At 45.0% G+C, this 17260-nt stretch overlaps 1 protein-coding gene across 2 annotated transcripts in view; it reads right to left on the bottom strand.

Moving 5' to 3' along the window:
- Nucleotides 1-1279: 1279 nt before the first annotated feature.
- PTPN12 (protein tyrosine phosphatase non-receptor type 12) overlaps nt 1280-17260 on the bottom strand; it is a 110686-nt gene continuing 94705 nt past the window's right edge. Inside the window, exons 13-18 of one of the 2 annotated variants that reach the window (XM_038741447.1) lie at nt 14175-15136; nt 10359-10436; nt 8223-8293; nt 5148-5175; nt 3669-3740; nt 1280-2076 (exon numbers count right to left, since the gene is read on the bottom strand). In XM_038741447.1, coding sequence (XP_038597375.1) covers nt 2015-2076; nt 3669-3740; nt 5148-5175; nt 8223-8293; nt 10359-10436; nt 14175-15136 — 1273 coding nt within the window. In that variant the 3' untranslated portion in view covers nt 1280-2014. The remainder of the gene's footprint in view (nt 2077-3668; nt 3741-5147; nt 5176-8222; nt 8294-10358; nt 10437-14174; nt 15137-17260) is intronic. The other variant, XM_038741448.1, reaches the window with a different exon arrangement.

Raw genomic sequence — 17260 nt, 5'->3', positions numbered from 1 at the left:
GTCTGAGTGGGAGGGAGAACAGATGCTGAATTCCCATTTTACAGATGGGAAAACTGAGGCATGGAGAAGTGAAGTGACTTGCTCAAGGTCACAAAGAAGGCAAGTGGCAGAGCCAGCATGAGAACCCAGGTCCTCTAGCTCCCACCTCTTTCCACTAGACCACCCTGCTTCCCTAAAGCCTTTGTGTGTTTCTGATCAAATAGACACCCTAATCAAGCATTGGCATTGTTTCTACTATCCAAGCCTCAGCAATAAAAATCCATGTGGCGAGCTAACACAAGCACTTTATTGTAAAACTATCACCGAATTTCCCCTTCTGTTCCAAAAGATCCCTGCCGGACCCACTGCGCTTGATCCCCACCGACCCACGCCCCAAATTGTCCTTTATTTGGGAAGCTGAGTGGCCTAGTGGAAAGAACGCAGGCTTTCCTGTCAGAGACCCTGGGTTCTAATCCCAGGCTCCGCCACTTGTCTGCTGAATGGCCTTGGGCAAGTCACTTCGCTTCTCTGGGCCTCAGCGACCTCATCTGTAAAATGGGGGTGACGACTGTGAGCCCCACGTAGGACAGGGAGTTTGTCTAAACTGATTTGCTTGTAGTACAAAGCCCAGCCCATAGTCAGCATTTACATACAATACAATTTTAAAAAACTCAAAATACAAAAAAACACCTCTTCCCTTGGGAATTGCAGGGATAAATCCTCACTGTTAGATGCACCTTCCGGTTCCCTTCCGACCTGCTTTCTTGATACTTTACCTTGCGCTCTCAGTTCTGCTTCACAGGCAAGATCAGTAAAGTTAAATGAATCCATCTCGAATCATTTACGGAGGTTCTGGACGTGCACGGCATTAAAATGGGACTTAAAGGCTTCCTCTTTTGAACTGGGATGAATTTTTGTAACTGCTGCTATTTGGGTACAATGGATGCATCAATCATCTCTTTTCCCAATGGAGTGCCTAGGTTTCCCGCAGCAGAAATTTGACACTTTAATCTGACTAAAATGTAAGATGATTTGCTTTTGGAAAAAATAATTCGTACCAAGTACGTTCAAATGAAAATCAGGACATACAAGAGATGGCAGAGCTGGGGGGGGTTCTGTGTCGATTGCTTGCTTTTTGTTTCCACCGAGATGTCAAGTACCCTAAAAGTGGGAGCTATTTCTATATGTCTTCTAATCTCAGCAAGCTCAGATATTGAGGTATGCAATCCAAGAGAACTCAACATTGCTCCAAGGCTCTCTCGGAGCCCTCACGGCTAAGTGAAAACCCGGACAAAGTAGGTTTGACAATTAAACGGTATGTAATATAAAAATAACCTTTTGCTTACAATTTACAAAATGTATTATTACAATCTTTCATCTCTGCTAACCTGCAGTGCTGGTTGCATGTGTCCAGCAATTAACAAAAATCAGAAACTATTTTCTAAAACTTCAGGGCAAATAATTTACAAATAAGGTACACAAAGATTTAGACCATGCAGAGATTCCTTACATCTTCTGTTAATATTTTATGATTGCAGCTTTATCAAATTATATACCTACTTGCCCTGTCCATTTACAAATAATGCATACATGATAATCAAAACATTAGCCAAAGAAAAATCCATAAACTCAATTTATCATAAAAAGTATTACTATATTAACATATGTCTACAAGCAGCGTGTAACAGGGTTAAGAGACATTAAGGCAATAATACTTGAAGTTACAAAATAAACCATATGTAATACTTTTCCTAAGTGTAATATAAGGCAGGTAGATGGTCCTGGGGGGAGGAAAAAAAAAGGTAGAATGGTATGGTAGGATGTAATACTGGAATTCTCTGTTGTGAACATTTCAGGTTTACAGGGGAAGTACAATAAAATGTGTACCATTCAGTCATTAACTCAATCTACACTGCTTTGGGTTAGTCCCAAAAGTTTTGTTTGTTTTTTTTTTTTAAAGTGGAATACTAAAAATCAGGTTTTCAGTGGCACTTGTATTTTCCAGGATAATTAAAGTGTCCCTTGGCTCCTTCCATCATGTCCATTCTGAAGGTGGATCTCTTGGTCCTTTTGGTTTTCCGCATCGATTGCCAAAACCTAGGGCCAAAATAGTCAAACAATGTCACCTTGCTCAGTGTCCAGAAAAAAACGCCCGGTTCTTTAAACCTCCTCATGCCACCCACGCCCACCCCCTCACTCTTGGGGATCAAACAGTTTTCCATCTGAGAGCTCATCTATGGTAGAATACCAATCCTGCCCCAACACGGAAAGGCGATTACTCCCAACAGACAGAAAGGCCCCTTTCATAAAGAAGAGAAGTTCTAGCCTTTAGCTTGAATAAATGTCAGAGTTCTCTATAGCACCGACAAGTTCCCTATTGTCCAGGCCGGGACAAAAGTATTAATCTTTCGCCCGGGGTTCTGATTTTGGCCAGGGGCTCAGGGCCCGGGGAGGGAGGGCTCGGAGAACAAACGGCTCCGTCCAGATGAGCTGCACAGCGGGGTTGGGTCTGGCTCTCAGCTCACTCTGTCAGCACCAGATGCTAGACGATCATTTTGGGGGCAGCCCTAACGCTACGGTGCAAGGTCTGCAGCACAATTGAATACCGTTTCACAGGAGTTCTGAAAGTCCCTTTTCCTAAAGGACAGAGTCTTTGGTCACCGTAATCTTGCCTGCTAAAGGGACACAGCTCTCTCCTCTTCGCTTGATTTCACGGAGGATTGGTTTTTGGATTTAGAGGGTTGCTCTCCATTATTTGGAACAAGTGTAAACCCAGGAATAGTAATACTCACTGTGGTATTTAAGCCCTTACTATGTGCCAGACACTGTACTAAGCGTGGGGTGGATACAAGCGAATCAGGATGGACACAGTCCCTGTCCCACATGGGGCTCACAGCCTTAATCTCCATTTTCCAGATGAGAGATCTGAGGCACACAGGAGTGAAATGACCAAGGTCACATAGCAGATGCAAGTGGTGGAGCCGGGATTAGAACGCAGGTCCTTTCGATTCCCAGACCTGTGCTCTATCCACTAGGCCACGGTGCCCCATTCCTTTCTCAGGGAAGAAACCGTACTGGTTTCCGGGTCCAAGGGCCGACTCCCAGGCCAGAGGGCTCACCCAGCTAAGGGAATCCCTCAGTGGTGCTAACTATATAGTGCAGAAAGAGGGAGACCACATATTACATCGCACTCTCGTACCAGTCATCCGTCGTGTGTCTGCTGTGTGATCTTGGGCAAGTCACTTAACTTCTCTGGGCCTCAGTTACCTCATCTCTAAAATACGGATTAAGAGTTTGAGCCCCATGTGGGACAGGGACTGCGGCCAAGCTGATTACCCTGAATCTACCCCAGTACTTAGAGCAGGGCTTGGCACAGAGTAAGCGTTTAACAAATACCATTATTATTATTATCCACCTCTCCACACCTTCCCTCATAATGACCAAGCTAGCAAAAAAGGCACCCAGAGTCCTCTTTTGGACCCCACAGTGAAGTTACTGTTCTCTACTGTACTCACCCAAGCACTTAGTACAGTGCCCTGCAACATAGTAAGTACTCAGTAAATACCATTGAAGGTAAAATGGTAGTGACTGTAAAGTTAAAAATTTTTGCCACAATCTTCTTAGTTACAGCAACGCTAATGACATTACCAATACCTGTAACCTCTTCTCTGATGTTCTGAGAATCTCACCTTTCTTATCACTGGAGATGGGCAGTGGACATACTGTATCAGTTTCCATCTGTTTGCCGGCTTCTCGTTGCTCTACAAAGCAAAACAAAGAAAAAAAACAGCAGCTGATCATCGCCATCTTAATAGAAAATAAGGCTAATCAAATAAGGTCTCTAGAGTCACAGTATGTAGAACTGTAAAACCGTGGGGCAAATAAAATGTACATCCAAAAAAATGGTTTTTAGCTTCCTAAAAGTGGAAGGCTTATTATTCAGATAAAGCTTGTTGTTTTTTTCTGTGTATTGCAGGGGACGGAGGGGAGGGAAAGGAGCTGGGGAGGATGGGTTCTTAAACCTGCTATTAGTTAACAAGAAGCATCTATAACATTCTCCGCCCAAATCTAAGACTTGAGAGTCTCGTTTCAGCTGCATCAGCCGGAGCTGTTCTCTCTGCTGCAGCTGTGGGTGACTGCTATCGCATTTACTGCTGCTGCCACCATTGCAGGTTTTCTGTGGGTGTGTGTCTGTGTGTTTTACATCACAGCTGGATGACATGCTTCTGCTTGGGCCCAATATTCCTATCACCTGTTTAGAGAGGTCAATTTCAAAATGACCAATTGGCTGTCAACCAATCATAGTTACTGAGTGTCGACTATGTGCGGAGCACTGTACTAAGCGCTTGGGAGAGTCCGGTATAACAATAATGACGTAACAGAGTTGGTAGACACGGTGAGCTTTCGGCCTACAGGGCTATGGCTGCTGACATTCCTTCAGTCCTCTAGGCCTCAGTCATAATGCTGCTGTAAGAGGACAGGAATGGGGGCAGCAGAAGCTGGGAAGTGATCCTCGCTGCCCCATTCTCTCCCCCCTTCTCCTGCTCACATTCTCTCTCTCCCTCCCTCCTCCCTTTGCCTCTCCCCCCTTTCCCTCTTTTCCCTTCACTATCCCTATCCATCATCACCAAGCACAGTTAATGATTACCGACTGGGTGGAGATCACTACGCTGCTGCTAGGCACTTGGAGACCCAAAACGCAATTAGAAGATGCAGCCTCTTCCCTCAAAAGGCTTTAAATCTAATAATAGAACTAGCCTGCCTCACCCCTTGGAGTTTGAAGGGGCCTGAGAGTGGGAATAAAATATTGGCTCCATTTCTCAAGTAGCCCCCTATCTTCCCTTTTCCTCCTCTTTGTTCATGCTGGGCCAGCCCCATCTCTAATGCCTTGTCCCAAGTCTGCCCAAAGTGTCCAAATTTCTGGACAGTGGACCAGAGGACAAATTTTCCAAATTTATAAACAGGTGCATCCCGAATTCTCAAGTGCGGTTGGAATTTCAGAGAGAGAATCCCAGTTCCTACGTAGGTTCTGCAAAGCTGCCGTTCATCTTCAATGTGGACTCAAATACAATTTGTTCATGTAACTCGAAGAGTGAGGATCTAAATTGCTATTACAATTTGCTTCACTATGAAGTTTAGGAAAGGAAATGAAAAGCAAAATCACTTACCAAACTTTAGACTCCCAGATGTTAAGCCCTGATAAACAAGATATTTTGTAAACTTAGTAAACAATGTTTAAAAATAAAACACAACCCCTCATACAAGTAAAAAATAACCTTCTCAAGAGACATACATCCCGCAAGGCTAGATTGAGTTACTTGTCAAAAACCTCAGTATAACAAAAACTACCTCTGCCTTCAAAGTTTAAACTAAACAGGTAAACAAATTGATTTTATACAAAAGCACTACGTAATAGCTGTACAACTAATTCACTATAGCTTTCATACCTCAGTTATGACACTTGGCAAAATATGCCATTATAATCCTTTCTACTCCTTTCAGAAAGAAGCACTACAATGCATGTCACTGAACACCACAGCCACTACCGCCTCAACTGTAAATGGGTTTATTTCACTATGAAAATAAGACGTCAAAGGATGAGAAATAACATTTATCAAGCAGGATATTTGGGGATAGGGCTTTTTGGAAGACTGTAAGCTCTTAGAAGACAAGAACTGTATTTAATTTTTGGGGGGATAGGGCTTTTTGGAAGACTGTAAGCTCTTAGAAGACAAGAACTGTATTTAATTTTGGGGGGGATAGGGCTTTTTGGAAGACTGTAAGCTCTTAGAAGACAAGAACTGTATTTAATTTCACTTAGCTGTCCCCCAGTGCCACTTGAGAGGGGGTTAGTCTGTTTCCCTAACAATTTCCAAGTCACTAGCCCCACACCCAAATTCTTCCACAGGAACATATGTGACCACACATTCAGGAAACGCTGGTGATGAAATGGGTTTGGAAGAACGGGAACAATTCTGCCTTGCTCCATCCGGTATTCTACGTGTGGGAGCATTTGGGGCACTTTGGGCATTGAGGAGAAGGTTTGGCTTTCTGTGGTAATAATAATACCATTTGTTAAGCGCTCACTATGTGCCCAGCACATAGGGAGATTCAAGAATCAGGTCAGACACAATCCCTGACCCAACAGGAGCTCGCAGTCTAAGTAGGAGGGAGAACAGTTATGGAATCCCATTTTACGGCTGAGGAAACTGGGGCACAGCAGTTAACCTAGATCACATGGCAGATTAGAACCCAGACCTTCCAAATCCCAGGCCCAAAGCCCTGTCCAACAGGCCCCCGTTCCTGGGAGGAGAAGAGTCCCTAGCTGTCCCTGGAGCCCCAGCAGGGCTGTTGGGGAAGAACGATGGAGGGGTGAATTGGAAAGGACTGGGATCCATTTCTGGCATCCATCCGGCTCCAAGGGGCCTCAAGAGATCCTGACGGCTTCCCCCCGAGATGGCCAATTCCATGGGGAGGCAACGGGCCTCCTCCCTCGGCCCTGGGGTGCTGGTGGGGCTCCTGCTATCTGGGCTACTATAGGGAGAGAGTCGAGCAGGGTAGGTGGGCGGAAGACATTATTTGATCCACAACTCTCACTTTCTGCCCCATTCCCCGTCGTTTCCAGATAAAGGTTTAAGACTACATCTCTCTAGCTTTTCTTTTTTTAAAATGGTGTTTAAGTGCTACGGATCAAGCACTGTTCTAAGCGCCGTAGTGGATCTGAGGTAATCAGGTTGGACACAGTCCCTCTTGCCTAGGGGCCCTGCTGCCTTTGCTGTTGCAACACTAAGTACCAGCTTTTCAGGGTGGAGAGGTGGGGGCGGGAGGTGAAGGCTGAGGGAAGGGGACGGAAGGCATCCTTGGTCTCTGGCCGCAAGGCTCACCGCTGGCAGCCAGGCCCTAAAAGCGCCCGCAGTTGGCTGCGGGGGAACCCACCAAGGGGTCCGACTGGGAACTTCTTTGGGCCTCAGTTGCCTCATTTTTAAAATGTAGATTAAGACTGTGAGCCCCATGTGGGCCATGGATTATTTCCATCCTGACTATCTTGTATCTACCCAAGTGCTTAGTACAGTGCCTGGCACACAGTAAGCACTGAACTACCATTAAGAAAAAAAATCCACCTATCAGATGTGAGTGGAGAAAGTGGAGTCCCTGAAATGGCAAAAGCTTGGAGGTGAAGAGTTGAATCAATATTGCAAATTAATTTCTGAATAAATCCCCAGTAGGCCCTGTTGTAACATAGACTGATGTAGTCCATTCCTCGACTGATCCCATTTATTTATTTATGCTTCGGTTGTCATATATGTTTGTACATATTTATTACTCTATTTATTTTACTTGTACATATCTATTCTATTTATTTTATTTAGTTAGTATGTTTGGTTTTGTTCTCTGTCTCCCCCTTTTAGACTGTGAGCCCACTGTTGGGTAGGGACTGTCTCTATACGTGGCCAACTTGTACCTCCCAAGCACTTAGTACAGTGCTCTGCACACAGTAAGCACTCAATAAATACGATTGATTGATTGATTGATTGAGATGCTTTTCAGCCACTGGGTGAGAAGTCTGGGTGGGTTCTGGGCTGATCCTCTCAGGTGAACGTGGCAGAAGAAGAACGTCAACCCCTGCCTTCTCGAAGGTGGGAAGCGGCTTGGAGAGCAAGATGGTGACGGCGGGAAGCAGAAGCACAAGGCCCTCCCGTGGCCGATGCTCTCGTCTAGACATGGGGCGGGCGGGCGGGATTGGTCACGCTCCATCTTTTCCCCCCCATTAATGGCGAGTCTTGTGCCTACAGGCCTAAGGTGAGCCTGGGGCTCATCACAGCCCCCAAGAACCTACACTATTTTGGACTCTCTGTGGCACTTAGTATCCTTGAGGGATAAAATGTCAGTCGTGTAAGATGGGGACCGCTCATGCTTCCTCTATGTGTTCAGATTTGTCCTTTCAGGTCAGTGCTCTGCACGCAGTAAGCGCTCAATAAATACGATTGATGATTTCTGGCAATACATTTAGAGGGGTTCGAGAAGGGGTTTCTTCTCACCTAAATTTCAGAGCTCTGGGGCCAGAATGCCACTTGCTTGGCTTGAAATCAAACATCTTAACTCAGAAAACTAAAATTACACATTGACTTTCCTATGTTAAACTGACATCACCAATACCTCGGACGGCAAAGCTAGAGTAGCCAAACGCAAAGTAACAAAATATTCCGAGTTCAACTGCCTCCCTCCCAAATTACTACACTTACTTCAGACTTCTTTTGTTCACATAACTTCTGATTTTGAAGTGCATTCCACTCAGCAGATCGTACAGCCGGGTCTGAGAAAAGTGAAATCTTATGATCAAAATTTAAGCCCTTTGAATACGGCAACGCTTTAGTTCAGTAGCAAACTTGAAATCAAACTTTGTAATTACAAGCGTAAGTGTTCCAAACACATACTTTGAAAATAATTGTTCATTATGTTATAGTAAGTAGTTTCTAAATTCAAGACAATTGAAAGGGGGGAATCCTCAATCGCTCAAAATAGCACTTTTTCTTGAACCAGCTTCTTAAATGTGTGTCATTTAAATACGGTGAATTACTATTTTGGAACAAGCTCATGACATGATTATTTATTTCCAAAGCCAGGAAAGATATCAACATTTCCAGCAGTTACCCTCCCTGCATTGTCTTTATTGTTAGATACATTAGAACGGGGCCACGTGAATTTAACTAGTTTGTCTACATGCACTATAAAGAATAAAATGCCAAAAACAATAGGTTAAAAAAAGTAAAAACAAATAAAAACATTAGCGATATGCAGACACCCATTGTTGGGGGAACTGATATTTACAGTGCAAATGCTGTACTTTATTTGCTGATCAGAAGGGAAGTCTTCTACTTGCATATAACACCTCTGGCGTTACACTGAATCGAAGATGAGGCAAACAGGATACCATTAATTAAGTTACTGCGCTTCAGAGCCTCGTTGAGTTTTTTACTTTAAACCTGTTCTCTGAGGATCAATTTTGTGTCCAAATGGACTTATTTTGGCCAAATGTTAGGCAGCAATTTTGTTAAAAAAATAACATGAGTCTGCATCTACATATAAAGTCTGAGCTCCACTATCCTACTAAACTACAATTTTGCCATATTCCCTGGACAATTTGCATGAAGTATGTACTCCTTCACATACTGCCTTTTTTAAAGAATATTTATTAAGTGCTTACTATGTGCCAAGCACTGGGATGTGACACTCAGGTTGGACAGTCCACGGCCTGCATGAGGTTCACAGTTTTACCCCTCATTTTACAGATGAGGTAAAGTCATTACAGGAAAGGAATGTGTCTGCTAATTCTGTTGTGTTGTACTCTCCCAAGCGCTTACTACAGTGCTCTGCACATAGAAAGCGCTCAATAAATACCAATAATTGGTTGATTGCGGTAACTGAGGCACAGAGAAGCAAAGTGACTTGCCATGGTCACATGGCAGACAAGTGGCAGATTGGGATTAGAAACCAGGTTTTTCTGACTCCCAAACCTGGGCTCTTTCCACTAAGCCACGCTGCTTCTCCTTCTGCACGTCAAAGCTAGTGTGTTTATACTATGAATAAATGTGCTAATACTTTCAAGCAGGACTCCATCTAGACTGTAAACTCACTGCGGACAGAGAACGTGTCTACCATCTCTGTTGTACTTGTCCTCTCCCAAGTGCTTAGTACGGTGCTCTGAACATAGAAAGCACTCAATAAATACCACTGGTGGTGGTGATGACGATGACGACGATGATGATGATATAAAGTGTTTTACCCAGGGCTTAAATAAGGATTAAGAGCTACTCTTGAAAACCTGTCCTAATGGCTGAGGAGTAAACGTTCCTCCCAAAGTACCCTGTTTAAGTCCAAGCAAGAGGCCCTAAGGACCCAGCAGATACTGTTCCGTCAAAGGCACCGCTCATTACGGGCAGGGAACGTGCCTGCTAATTCTGTTGTATTGTTCTCTCCCGAGCACATAGTACAGTGCTCTGCACGCAAGCGCTCAGTCGATACCACTGATTGACTGATTGATTGACGGCACTCTTGAAGCATCTATGAAGGGCTGCGCCTCTCCCCACATGCTCCTTCACCTAGAGATCAGGTGCTGGATGTGTGGAGAGAACATATCCCAAATGCCAGAGGCTGCCTTCACATCTCCATCCCTCTCCCCAGAGTTTACCCTGGGCCTGCTGCTGCCTAGTTGGGCTGTGGCAGGCTTAGAAAACAATCAAGAAGCCCCCGCTGGGGAAGGAACTGGAGTCAGGAAGGGGAGGGACTAAGGTGTCTAAGCCCAACTCGGCCCCCGGGGAGGTACTCTCATTTGTGGGATCAAGAACCGGAAGATATAAAAGCAAAAATAAGAGACTCACTATGTTCGCTTGTTAGTACAAAAGATTCAGGAGTTCTTTCTGGGAGTGGGGGAGGCGACTCTTCACTAACTTCAACATCTAAATCAAATACATACAATTTGAAGAAATGATTAGGAATGCAACACTTCATCTGAACAGGAGGAGGATGTTGTGCATTTCTTAAAATTCTTGTAACATAAACGACAGTGATAGCTTCTTTGAAAAAGTCAGTCACAAGGTAAAGCTGGAAATTCCTTCCCCCAGGTGCACCTGGTTCCACCTTCACCCTCCCATCCCTAGCTCTTTTCTACACCAGCCACCGTCCAACTAGGCCCAAAGTGCTCAGGAAGGAGACTCCCCTCAACTCTAAGCTCCTTGTGGGCAGGGATTGTGCCTATCAACTCTACTGCATCATGCTCTCCCACGACCTTAGCATAGTGCTCTGCACACAATAAGTGTTTAATACATACCACTGATTGATTGACTGGAGGGTACATGGGTGTTCGAAAGTGGGGGTCAAATCTGCCATCCTCTGCCATCCAGTTGAGCAAGACAGAGGGAGGAGGCGGCATAGCAAGCAAGCGGTGCCCAGAAGAAAGCTGGTAGAAAGGCCAGAGGAGGGTCCTCCTTTGGGTGTGCTTGGGTGACGTGTTTGGGTTGGGCGGGGGGTGTCTCGGATAATGAAAATTACAATAGTAATAATAATAACAGCATTTGTTAAGTACTATGTGCCAAGCACTGCCTGAAACACTGGGGTAAATACAAGTTAATCAGATCTCACATGGGGCTCACAGTCTAAGTAAGAGGGAAAACAGGTACTGAATCCCCATTTTGCCGACGAGGGAACTGAGGTTCCAAGAAGTGACCTGCTCAACGTCACGCAGCAGATAAGTGGCAGAGCTGGGATCGAAACCCAGGTCCTCTGATTCCCGGGGCCATGCTCCTTCCGCGAGGCGACGCTGCTTTTCAATGTTTTATCTAATGCCACTGCTCTTAACACTTCATACAGGGGTGTGGTTACGGGGAAGTGGAAGCAGAAAGGACCTGCAGAAATCTCACCATCTCCTACACCTTTGCTCTGATTTTATGGACACAAATAAGGCCCAGCTAAGAAGCAAGCTTTCAACAACTCAAGCATTCATTTCAACTGCTTCCCACTAGGGCCAACCTCAGTGCTTTCTGTCTCAGACAAACTCTATTACATATTCTGTGAACTGGCAGACCCTGAGAGTTCTAGGTTTTAAAAATAACAAGACTATGTAACTTCCAAATTGGTCTCCTTCAATTTGGCCTTTGGTCCACTAATAGCCAACCATGATTCTAGTGGCTTCAGTGGTTAGAGCAATAGGAAGAGGATTGATTGAGCACTGTCAAGGTGCAATTCACCATACTAAGCATTTGGGAAGTATAAAACAAGCAAAGGACGCATTCCCTGCCCAAAAGGAGCTTACACTCTAAAGGAGGAGACTGACGGACTTGTCTACGGACAGAATAATCCAAATCAAATCACTGAATAAACGTATGCCTCAATTAGCTTTTCAAGTTTCCCCTTCCCTGACTGTGGAGTGCTCTCCTCTTTGGGCTCCACACTAGTGGTGAAAGGGAGCTGGGTCGATAACTGAGTGGGGGTCAAGGAAGAACAGGAAAATTTCAAAGCTGACAAAATTGTCTGAGGCTAAACTGGATGGCCCAGGGGTGAAGAATTATGTGTGTGTTGGGGACAGGAGCTGAGGTGTGTGTTTGGGGTGGGGGGGTGGAGAGGGGACAGGGGGGTGCCAGGAAGCAGGGCAGGTCATAGGAAAGAAAGCAAGAGGAATGAGGGGGAGAGAAACTCCAGAAGAGCTGCCACTTCCAACTATGCTGGTACCCTCCCGAACTCTGAGCCGGCCAGTCTCAGTCGGCGTTCCCCTTTGGCCACTGGTCTCGGAGGTGTGGCCACAAAGGCAACACGGGGAGGGACGGCCAACCCGGGCAGAAGTGGCTGGCTGCACTTGCTCATGCAGGTGAAGCCTAAGTAGACAGTGTGCAAACTCACTTGTGGCTTGCCCTATTTCACACATTCTTCTGTGTATCCCTTGACTAAAGCCTAGCGGCAGCCCTGTAAACCTAAATCCACTATCAAATGCCCTCCAATGACAGCTGGCATCAGCACCACATTTTTAGCATCTGGCTTTAATTAAAAACATTTATCTCCAGAATTTTCACCGAGCCCTCTGGTGAAAGATAATCATAGCCCCTATTATTAATTTACATCATATTCCCATTATGTCATTTTCAGTTAAACCTTTCTTATGGTCTCAATTGATTTTTCATATTTCACAGCACTTACGTGTATTCTTACATTGGGTTGCTTCCTTTACCTGTTATTCATTTCACTGCCTGCCTCCTGGCCCAGACTGTAAGCTCCGTGAGAGCAGGTTTTGTGTCTACTAAGTCCAGTGTAACTCTCGCAAGTGCTTAGTACAGAGCTCTGCACGGAGTAAGCAGGATAATATGAATAAGGTTGTTGGCTGATTGGGCGTCTTTCCTAACTTAGGATGGGGCAGAAAGTGTACTTGGACTAATATTCGATCAAGGTCGCATTTATTTGGCACAGGGAGGTGGAGTACACAGAAGGAACTGTTTAAAGTTGTTTCTCAGGTGGGGGAAAACACAGTGAGCCTCTGTCATTCCTTTGTGACTAAACCTTAAATTTTAAGAAGTCTTTCCATTATACAGAGACTGGTGGATCAAATCATGCTCTTCCACCTTCACATTACATCTGTTGGTATACCCACCTTACAATCCCATGAGACCACGCTTTATTAACTGATAAGGTTTTGTTCTCTGTCTCCCCCTTCTAGACTGTGAGCCCACTGTTGGGTAGGGACTGTCTCTATATGTTGCCAGCTTGTACTTCCCAAGCGCTTAGTACAGTGCTCTGCACACAGTAAGCGCTCAATAAATACGACTGATTGATTGATTGATAAGGTGGCACTCATGATGATCACCATCAGTACTTACTGAGCACTCACTGTGTGCAGAGCACTGTACTAAATGTTTGGGCAAGTGTACTGATATAAGTCCACAACCTGAGCACTCACTAAGTGCCTTTTAGGCTGTGAGCCTGTTGTTGGGTAGGGACCGTCTCTATATGTTGCCGACTTGTACTTCCCAAGTGCTTAGTACAGTGCTCTGCACACAGTAAGCGCTCAGTAAATACGATTGAATGAATGAGTGTCCTTGGGTAAATCTCACAGATTTTTTTGTGCCTGAGATCATTTGTAAAACAAAAGGATGCTCCTGCCTCTCGGGGATGTGGCAAGGGTAAGATGTGAAAGTATTTGAAAAGCAAAGCAGGTATATAAATTCCAGGTTCTCTTATGACTCATTATTCTGCAACTGAAAATGCAGAGCCATGGAACAGCGGGGAATTAATATAGCGACTGCAGGAGCTTGGGAGGGAAAAAAAAATCGGCGGAGAACTGAAGGAATGAACATTTTCAAAATTTTGGCTGCTGAAAGATATTATTAATGAACATTTGTGAGGAGCAATGGTGACCTCAAGTGGCTGGCAAAGCTATTCCATGCAATATGTCCAGTGATATAAGTTGGAAATGACTGCAACAGGTAACAGAATACCACCTTCCATTTGAGAGAATGGGGAAGAGCACATAATACTGAAGAAATGGCTGGTAGATAAGGGTGACGCCCAAATTAAACTCTTATCGAAACAAACCTAAACACCTTCATTTCATCCATTTAAAGTTACGTTTTTGTTTGCTTTCTAAGAAAAAAACCCACAACACCTTGAAACTAGTTTTCTACCTCACCTTGTGGATTATGTTAGAGACCTACCTTTTTCAGCACCTGGATGTACCGGGACTGGCACATCATGCCTAGCAATGGACATTGGTAACACTTTCCTAGCAGTAACGTTTTCAGTACTAGCGGCAGCAGAAACAGTGGCACTGGCGGTTGAAATATTAGTCACGCTCTTGATCGTGATTTCATCAGAGTTCCTCTCATCACTGTCCGAGTCGTCCGAGTGAAGTGGATTAGTGAAACAGAGGGGGGCTCTAGGTGGGGGGGTGCTGCTGGGCTCCCCGAGAATGCTGGACTCCATCTGCGATGCTGGGCTTGGAAAGAGAGAAACAGTTTTCACAGGGGCACCTGAGGATTGGTTCTCTGGTGCAGTGGATTTGGGCAGTGCATTTTCAGGTCCGGGGGATGACCACAAAACAGGTTCCTTCTCTCTGAGGGGCAAGCGGTCCGGTCTAGGTGGGGTATCTGAACTCTTCGACATTCCTTCTGGCGGACTTGCTAAGGCTTTGTTTGATTGTGACACAGTGCAGTCCGCCCAGGAGTTTGGAGAAGTATCTTCGACTAAGTCCCCCAGACTGGACTCTTGGGGCTTACAGGTTTTACCTATCACATTAGGGGGAGCCGATTTAAACTTGATCGCGTGTCCTCTGTTCAAGAGGGCGTTCCCCTCGAAGCTCTTCGGCCCCTCCTGGAGGGGGATCTTCCTAATCTCAAAGCTCAGGTTGCGCTCCAACTTCTTCTCTAGACGCTCAACCGTCGATTCGTTCTTCCCCGCGGGATCTGCCGATTTGTTGTAGTTTTCATTGAGGTCGGGCGCGTGCTGTTCGGACGAAGCCATGTGCAAAACTGGCTTTGGGTGGTATCTGTCGTTGTCTTGCCACACAGTTGTGACCGTTGGATAGGCTGAAGGAGGAGACGGTGTCAAGATGGGTGGGACTGGGTGAGGCTCTGGAGGCTGCAAGATTTCTTCTTTAGCGTCTCCTTCTACAAGGCAACTGTAAAAACAGAAAACAAGGGGTAAACTGCCGGGCCCACTGCAATCGTTGGGGCATCAACCATTTTCCTTAAACACCGGGTCGTGGGCCCCCAAACTCTGATCCATCAATCGACGATAATGACTGAGCGTTTCCTAGGTGCAGTGTGCTGTACTACGCGTGTGATTCATGAACCGAATCCATTTCCCCTCCTAGACGAACCTGGTCTGCCAGATGAAAGGCTGGAGGTCCATGACTCAGATGGGCGGCAATGATCAAATTGATCCCTGGATCATCGTTTCTCGGACCTCATGCTCAGCGGTGGCGGGGTACTGCACTAACGAGCAGCTCTGCTCTCTTACAATCACCGCCCAAACAAGTGAACAGCATTATAGGCTCACAGATGTTTACTGAGTCTGGCCCCCAGGGGAAAAAGTCTGAACAACTTCAGAGTAGGTAAAGTACTTTGGCCACAATTATGAAACTACTCTAAATTGCTTAAATAACCGCTGCACTCTCAGTCACTTGTTTGTATACTGTCTACGTGTATCATTTGCATGCTCTTTTCCTCATGTTTGCTAAATGCCCTTATCCAGATTTCATCAGTAATAATAATAATTATGGTGCTTGTTATCATCATCAATCGTATTTATTGAGCGCTTACTGTGTGCAGAGCAATGTACTAAGCGCTTGGGAAGTACAAGTTGGCAACATATAGAGACAGTCCCTACCCAACAGTGGGCTCACAGTCTAAAGCACTTACTATGTGCCAAGCACTGCTGGGGTAGATACAAGTTAATTGGGCTGAACACAGCCCCTGTCCCCCATGGGGCTCACAGGCTAAGTAGAGAGGGAATAGGATATAATCCCTATTTTACAGATGAGGTAACTGAGACACAGAGAAGTGACTTGACCAAAGTCACACAGCAGACACCTGGCAGAGCCGGGATCAGATCCCAGATGCTCTGCCTTCCGGGCCTGGGCTCTTTCCACCAAGCCATGCTGCTTCTCTAAATTTCAAAGCATGAAAAAGACTTTTCCCCCCTCTTCCTAAAACACTGACTGGCAAATAAGCGCTATATTTCTAATATAAATTAATCAATTAGAAGTACTGATATACTTTTTCTGTGCAGAGCACTATATGAAGCACTTGAAAGAATATGACAGAATCAGTAGACATGATCTCTGTCCTCTAGGAGCTTACAATCAATCTAGTGGAGGACACAGAGTAACCCCAAATACTACCCCAAGAATCCAATACTAACGGAGACTCTATGCTGACAGTTTTGGTGGCAGGCTTGGAAGAGGATATGATACAGAGAGAGAAACTGAGGCAAGGTGAGGGGATAGGGAGATGTGCCATATGGATGTGTCACCTCTCATTGCCTAGTATCCCTGACCAGAGTATAAGTCGCTACTCTTTGAGGTTATTTTGAATAACTGTCAATCAAGTATTCACGGCAAGTGAACTGCAGTTCCTACTTCCTAAGTCTGTACTTTTGGTCAGCATGCCCACTTCCCGAGAAAGCAAACATCAGATAAAAGCAGCTCAGCTAGGAGAAGCGGCCCTGAAAATATTAGAATGAGCAAAGCTACTTACTATCCGTGGCAGACCAGGAAAGGATCTAAATTCCAAACCACAGGAATACCTCAAAATGAACAAAGACCACATCACGAGGTACTTTCCACCTTCTGGGTGTACTTGTCTGACTCAGATGTTAACTGGAAATAAACGTCTGACTTCAGAGATGGCTTTATAAACCCAAAAAAGATTAGAGCACATATGCTAATCATATGATGCTACCTTCTGCAACTGTCCTATTTTAAACGATGAAAATTAAAACCAGATTAAGTAAAATGAAGACTTAGCCAAAGAAACTACAAGCTTCCTCCCCCAAAAATGAATGAGCATTGTGATGAGCCAGACTTTTGACAGGCATATTTCAGTTATCCTGCTTTTCACATCCCCGAGTGGTATAAAGCTAGAATTACCTTCTATGGAAATTTGGTTTTCTAGGAGCAAACCCGTAAATAGCTAGGAATGAATCTAATTGGTCAGATTCAAAATAAATGAATGTTGCTCTGGAATCCCCAAATACCCATATGTAAAGGGGATAAAATTATCTGATCATCTGAATCTGCCTT

This window comes from Tachyglossus aculeatus, assembly GCF_015852505.1.
Source record: "Tachyglossus aculeatus isolate mTacAcu1 chromosome 12 unlocalized genomic scaffold, mTacAcu1.pri SUPER_6_unloc_1, whole genome shotgun sequence".
Lineage (NCBI taxonomy): Eukaryota > Metazoa > Chordata > Mammalia > Monotremata > Tachyglossidae > Tachyglossus > Tachyglossus aculeatus.
This window is presented reverse-complemented; position numbering and strand designations above follow the sequence as displayed.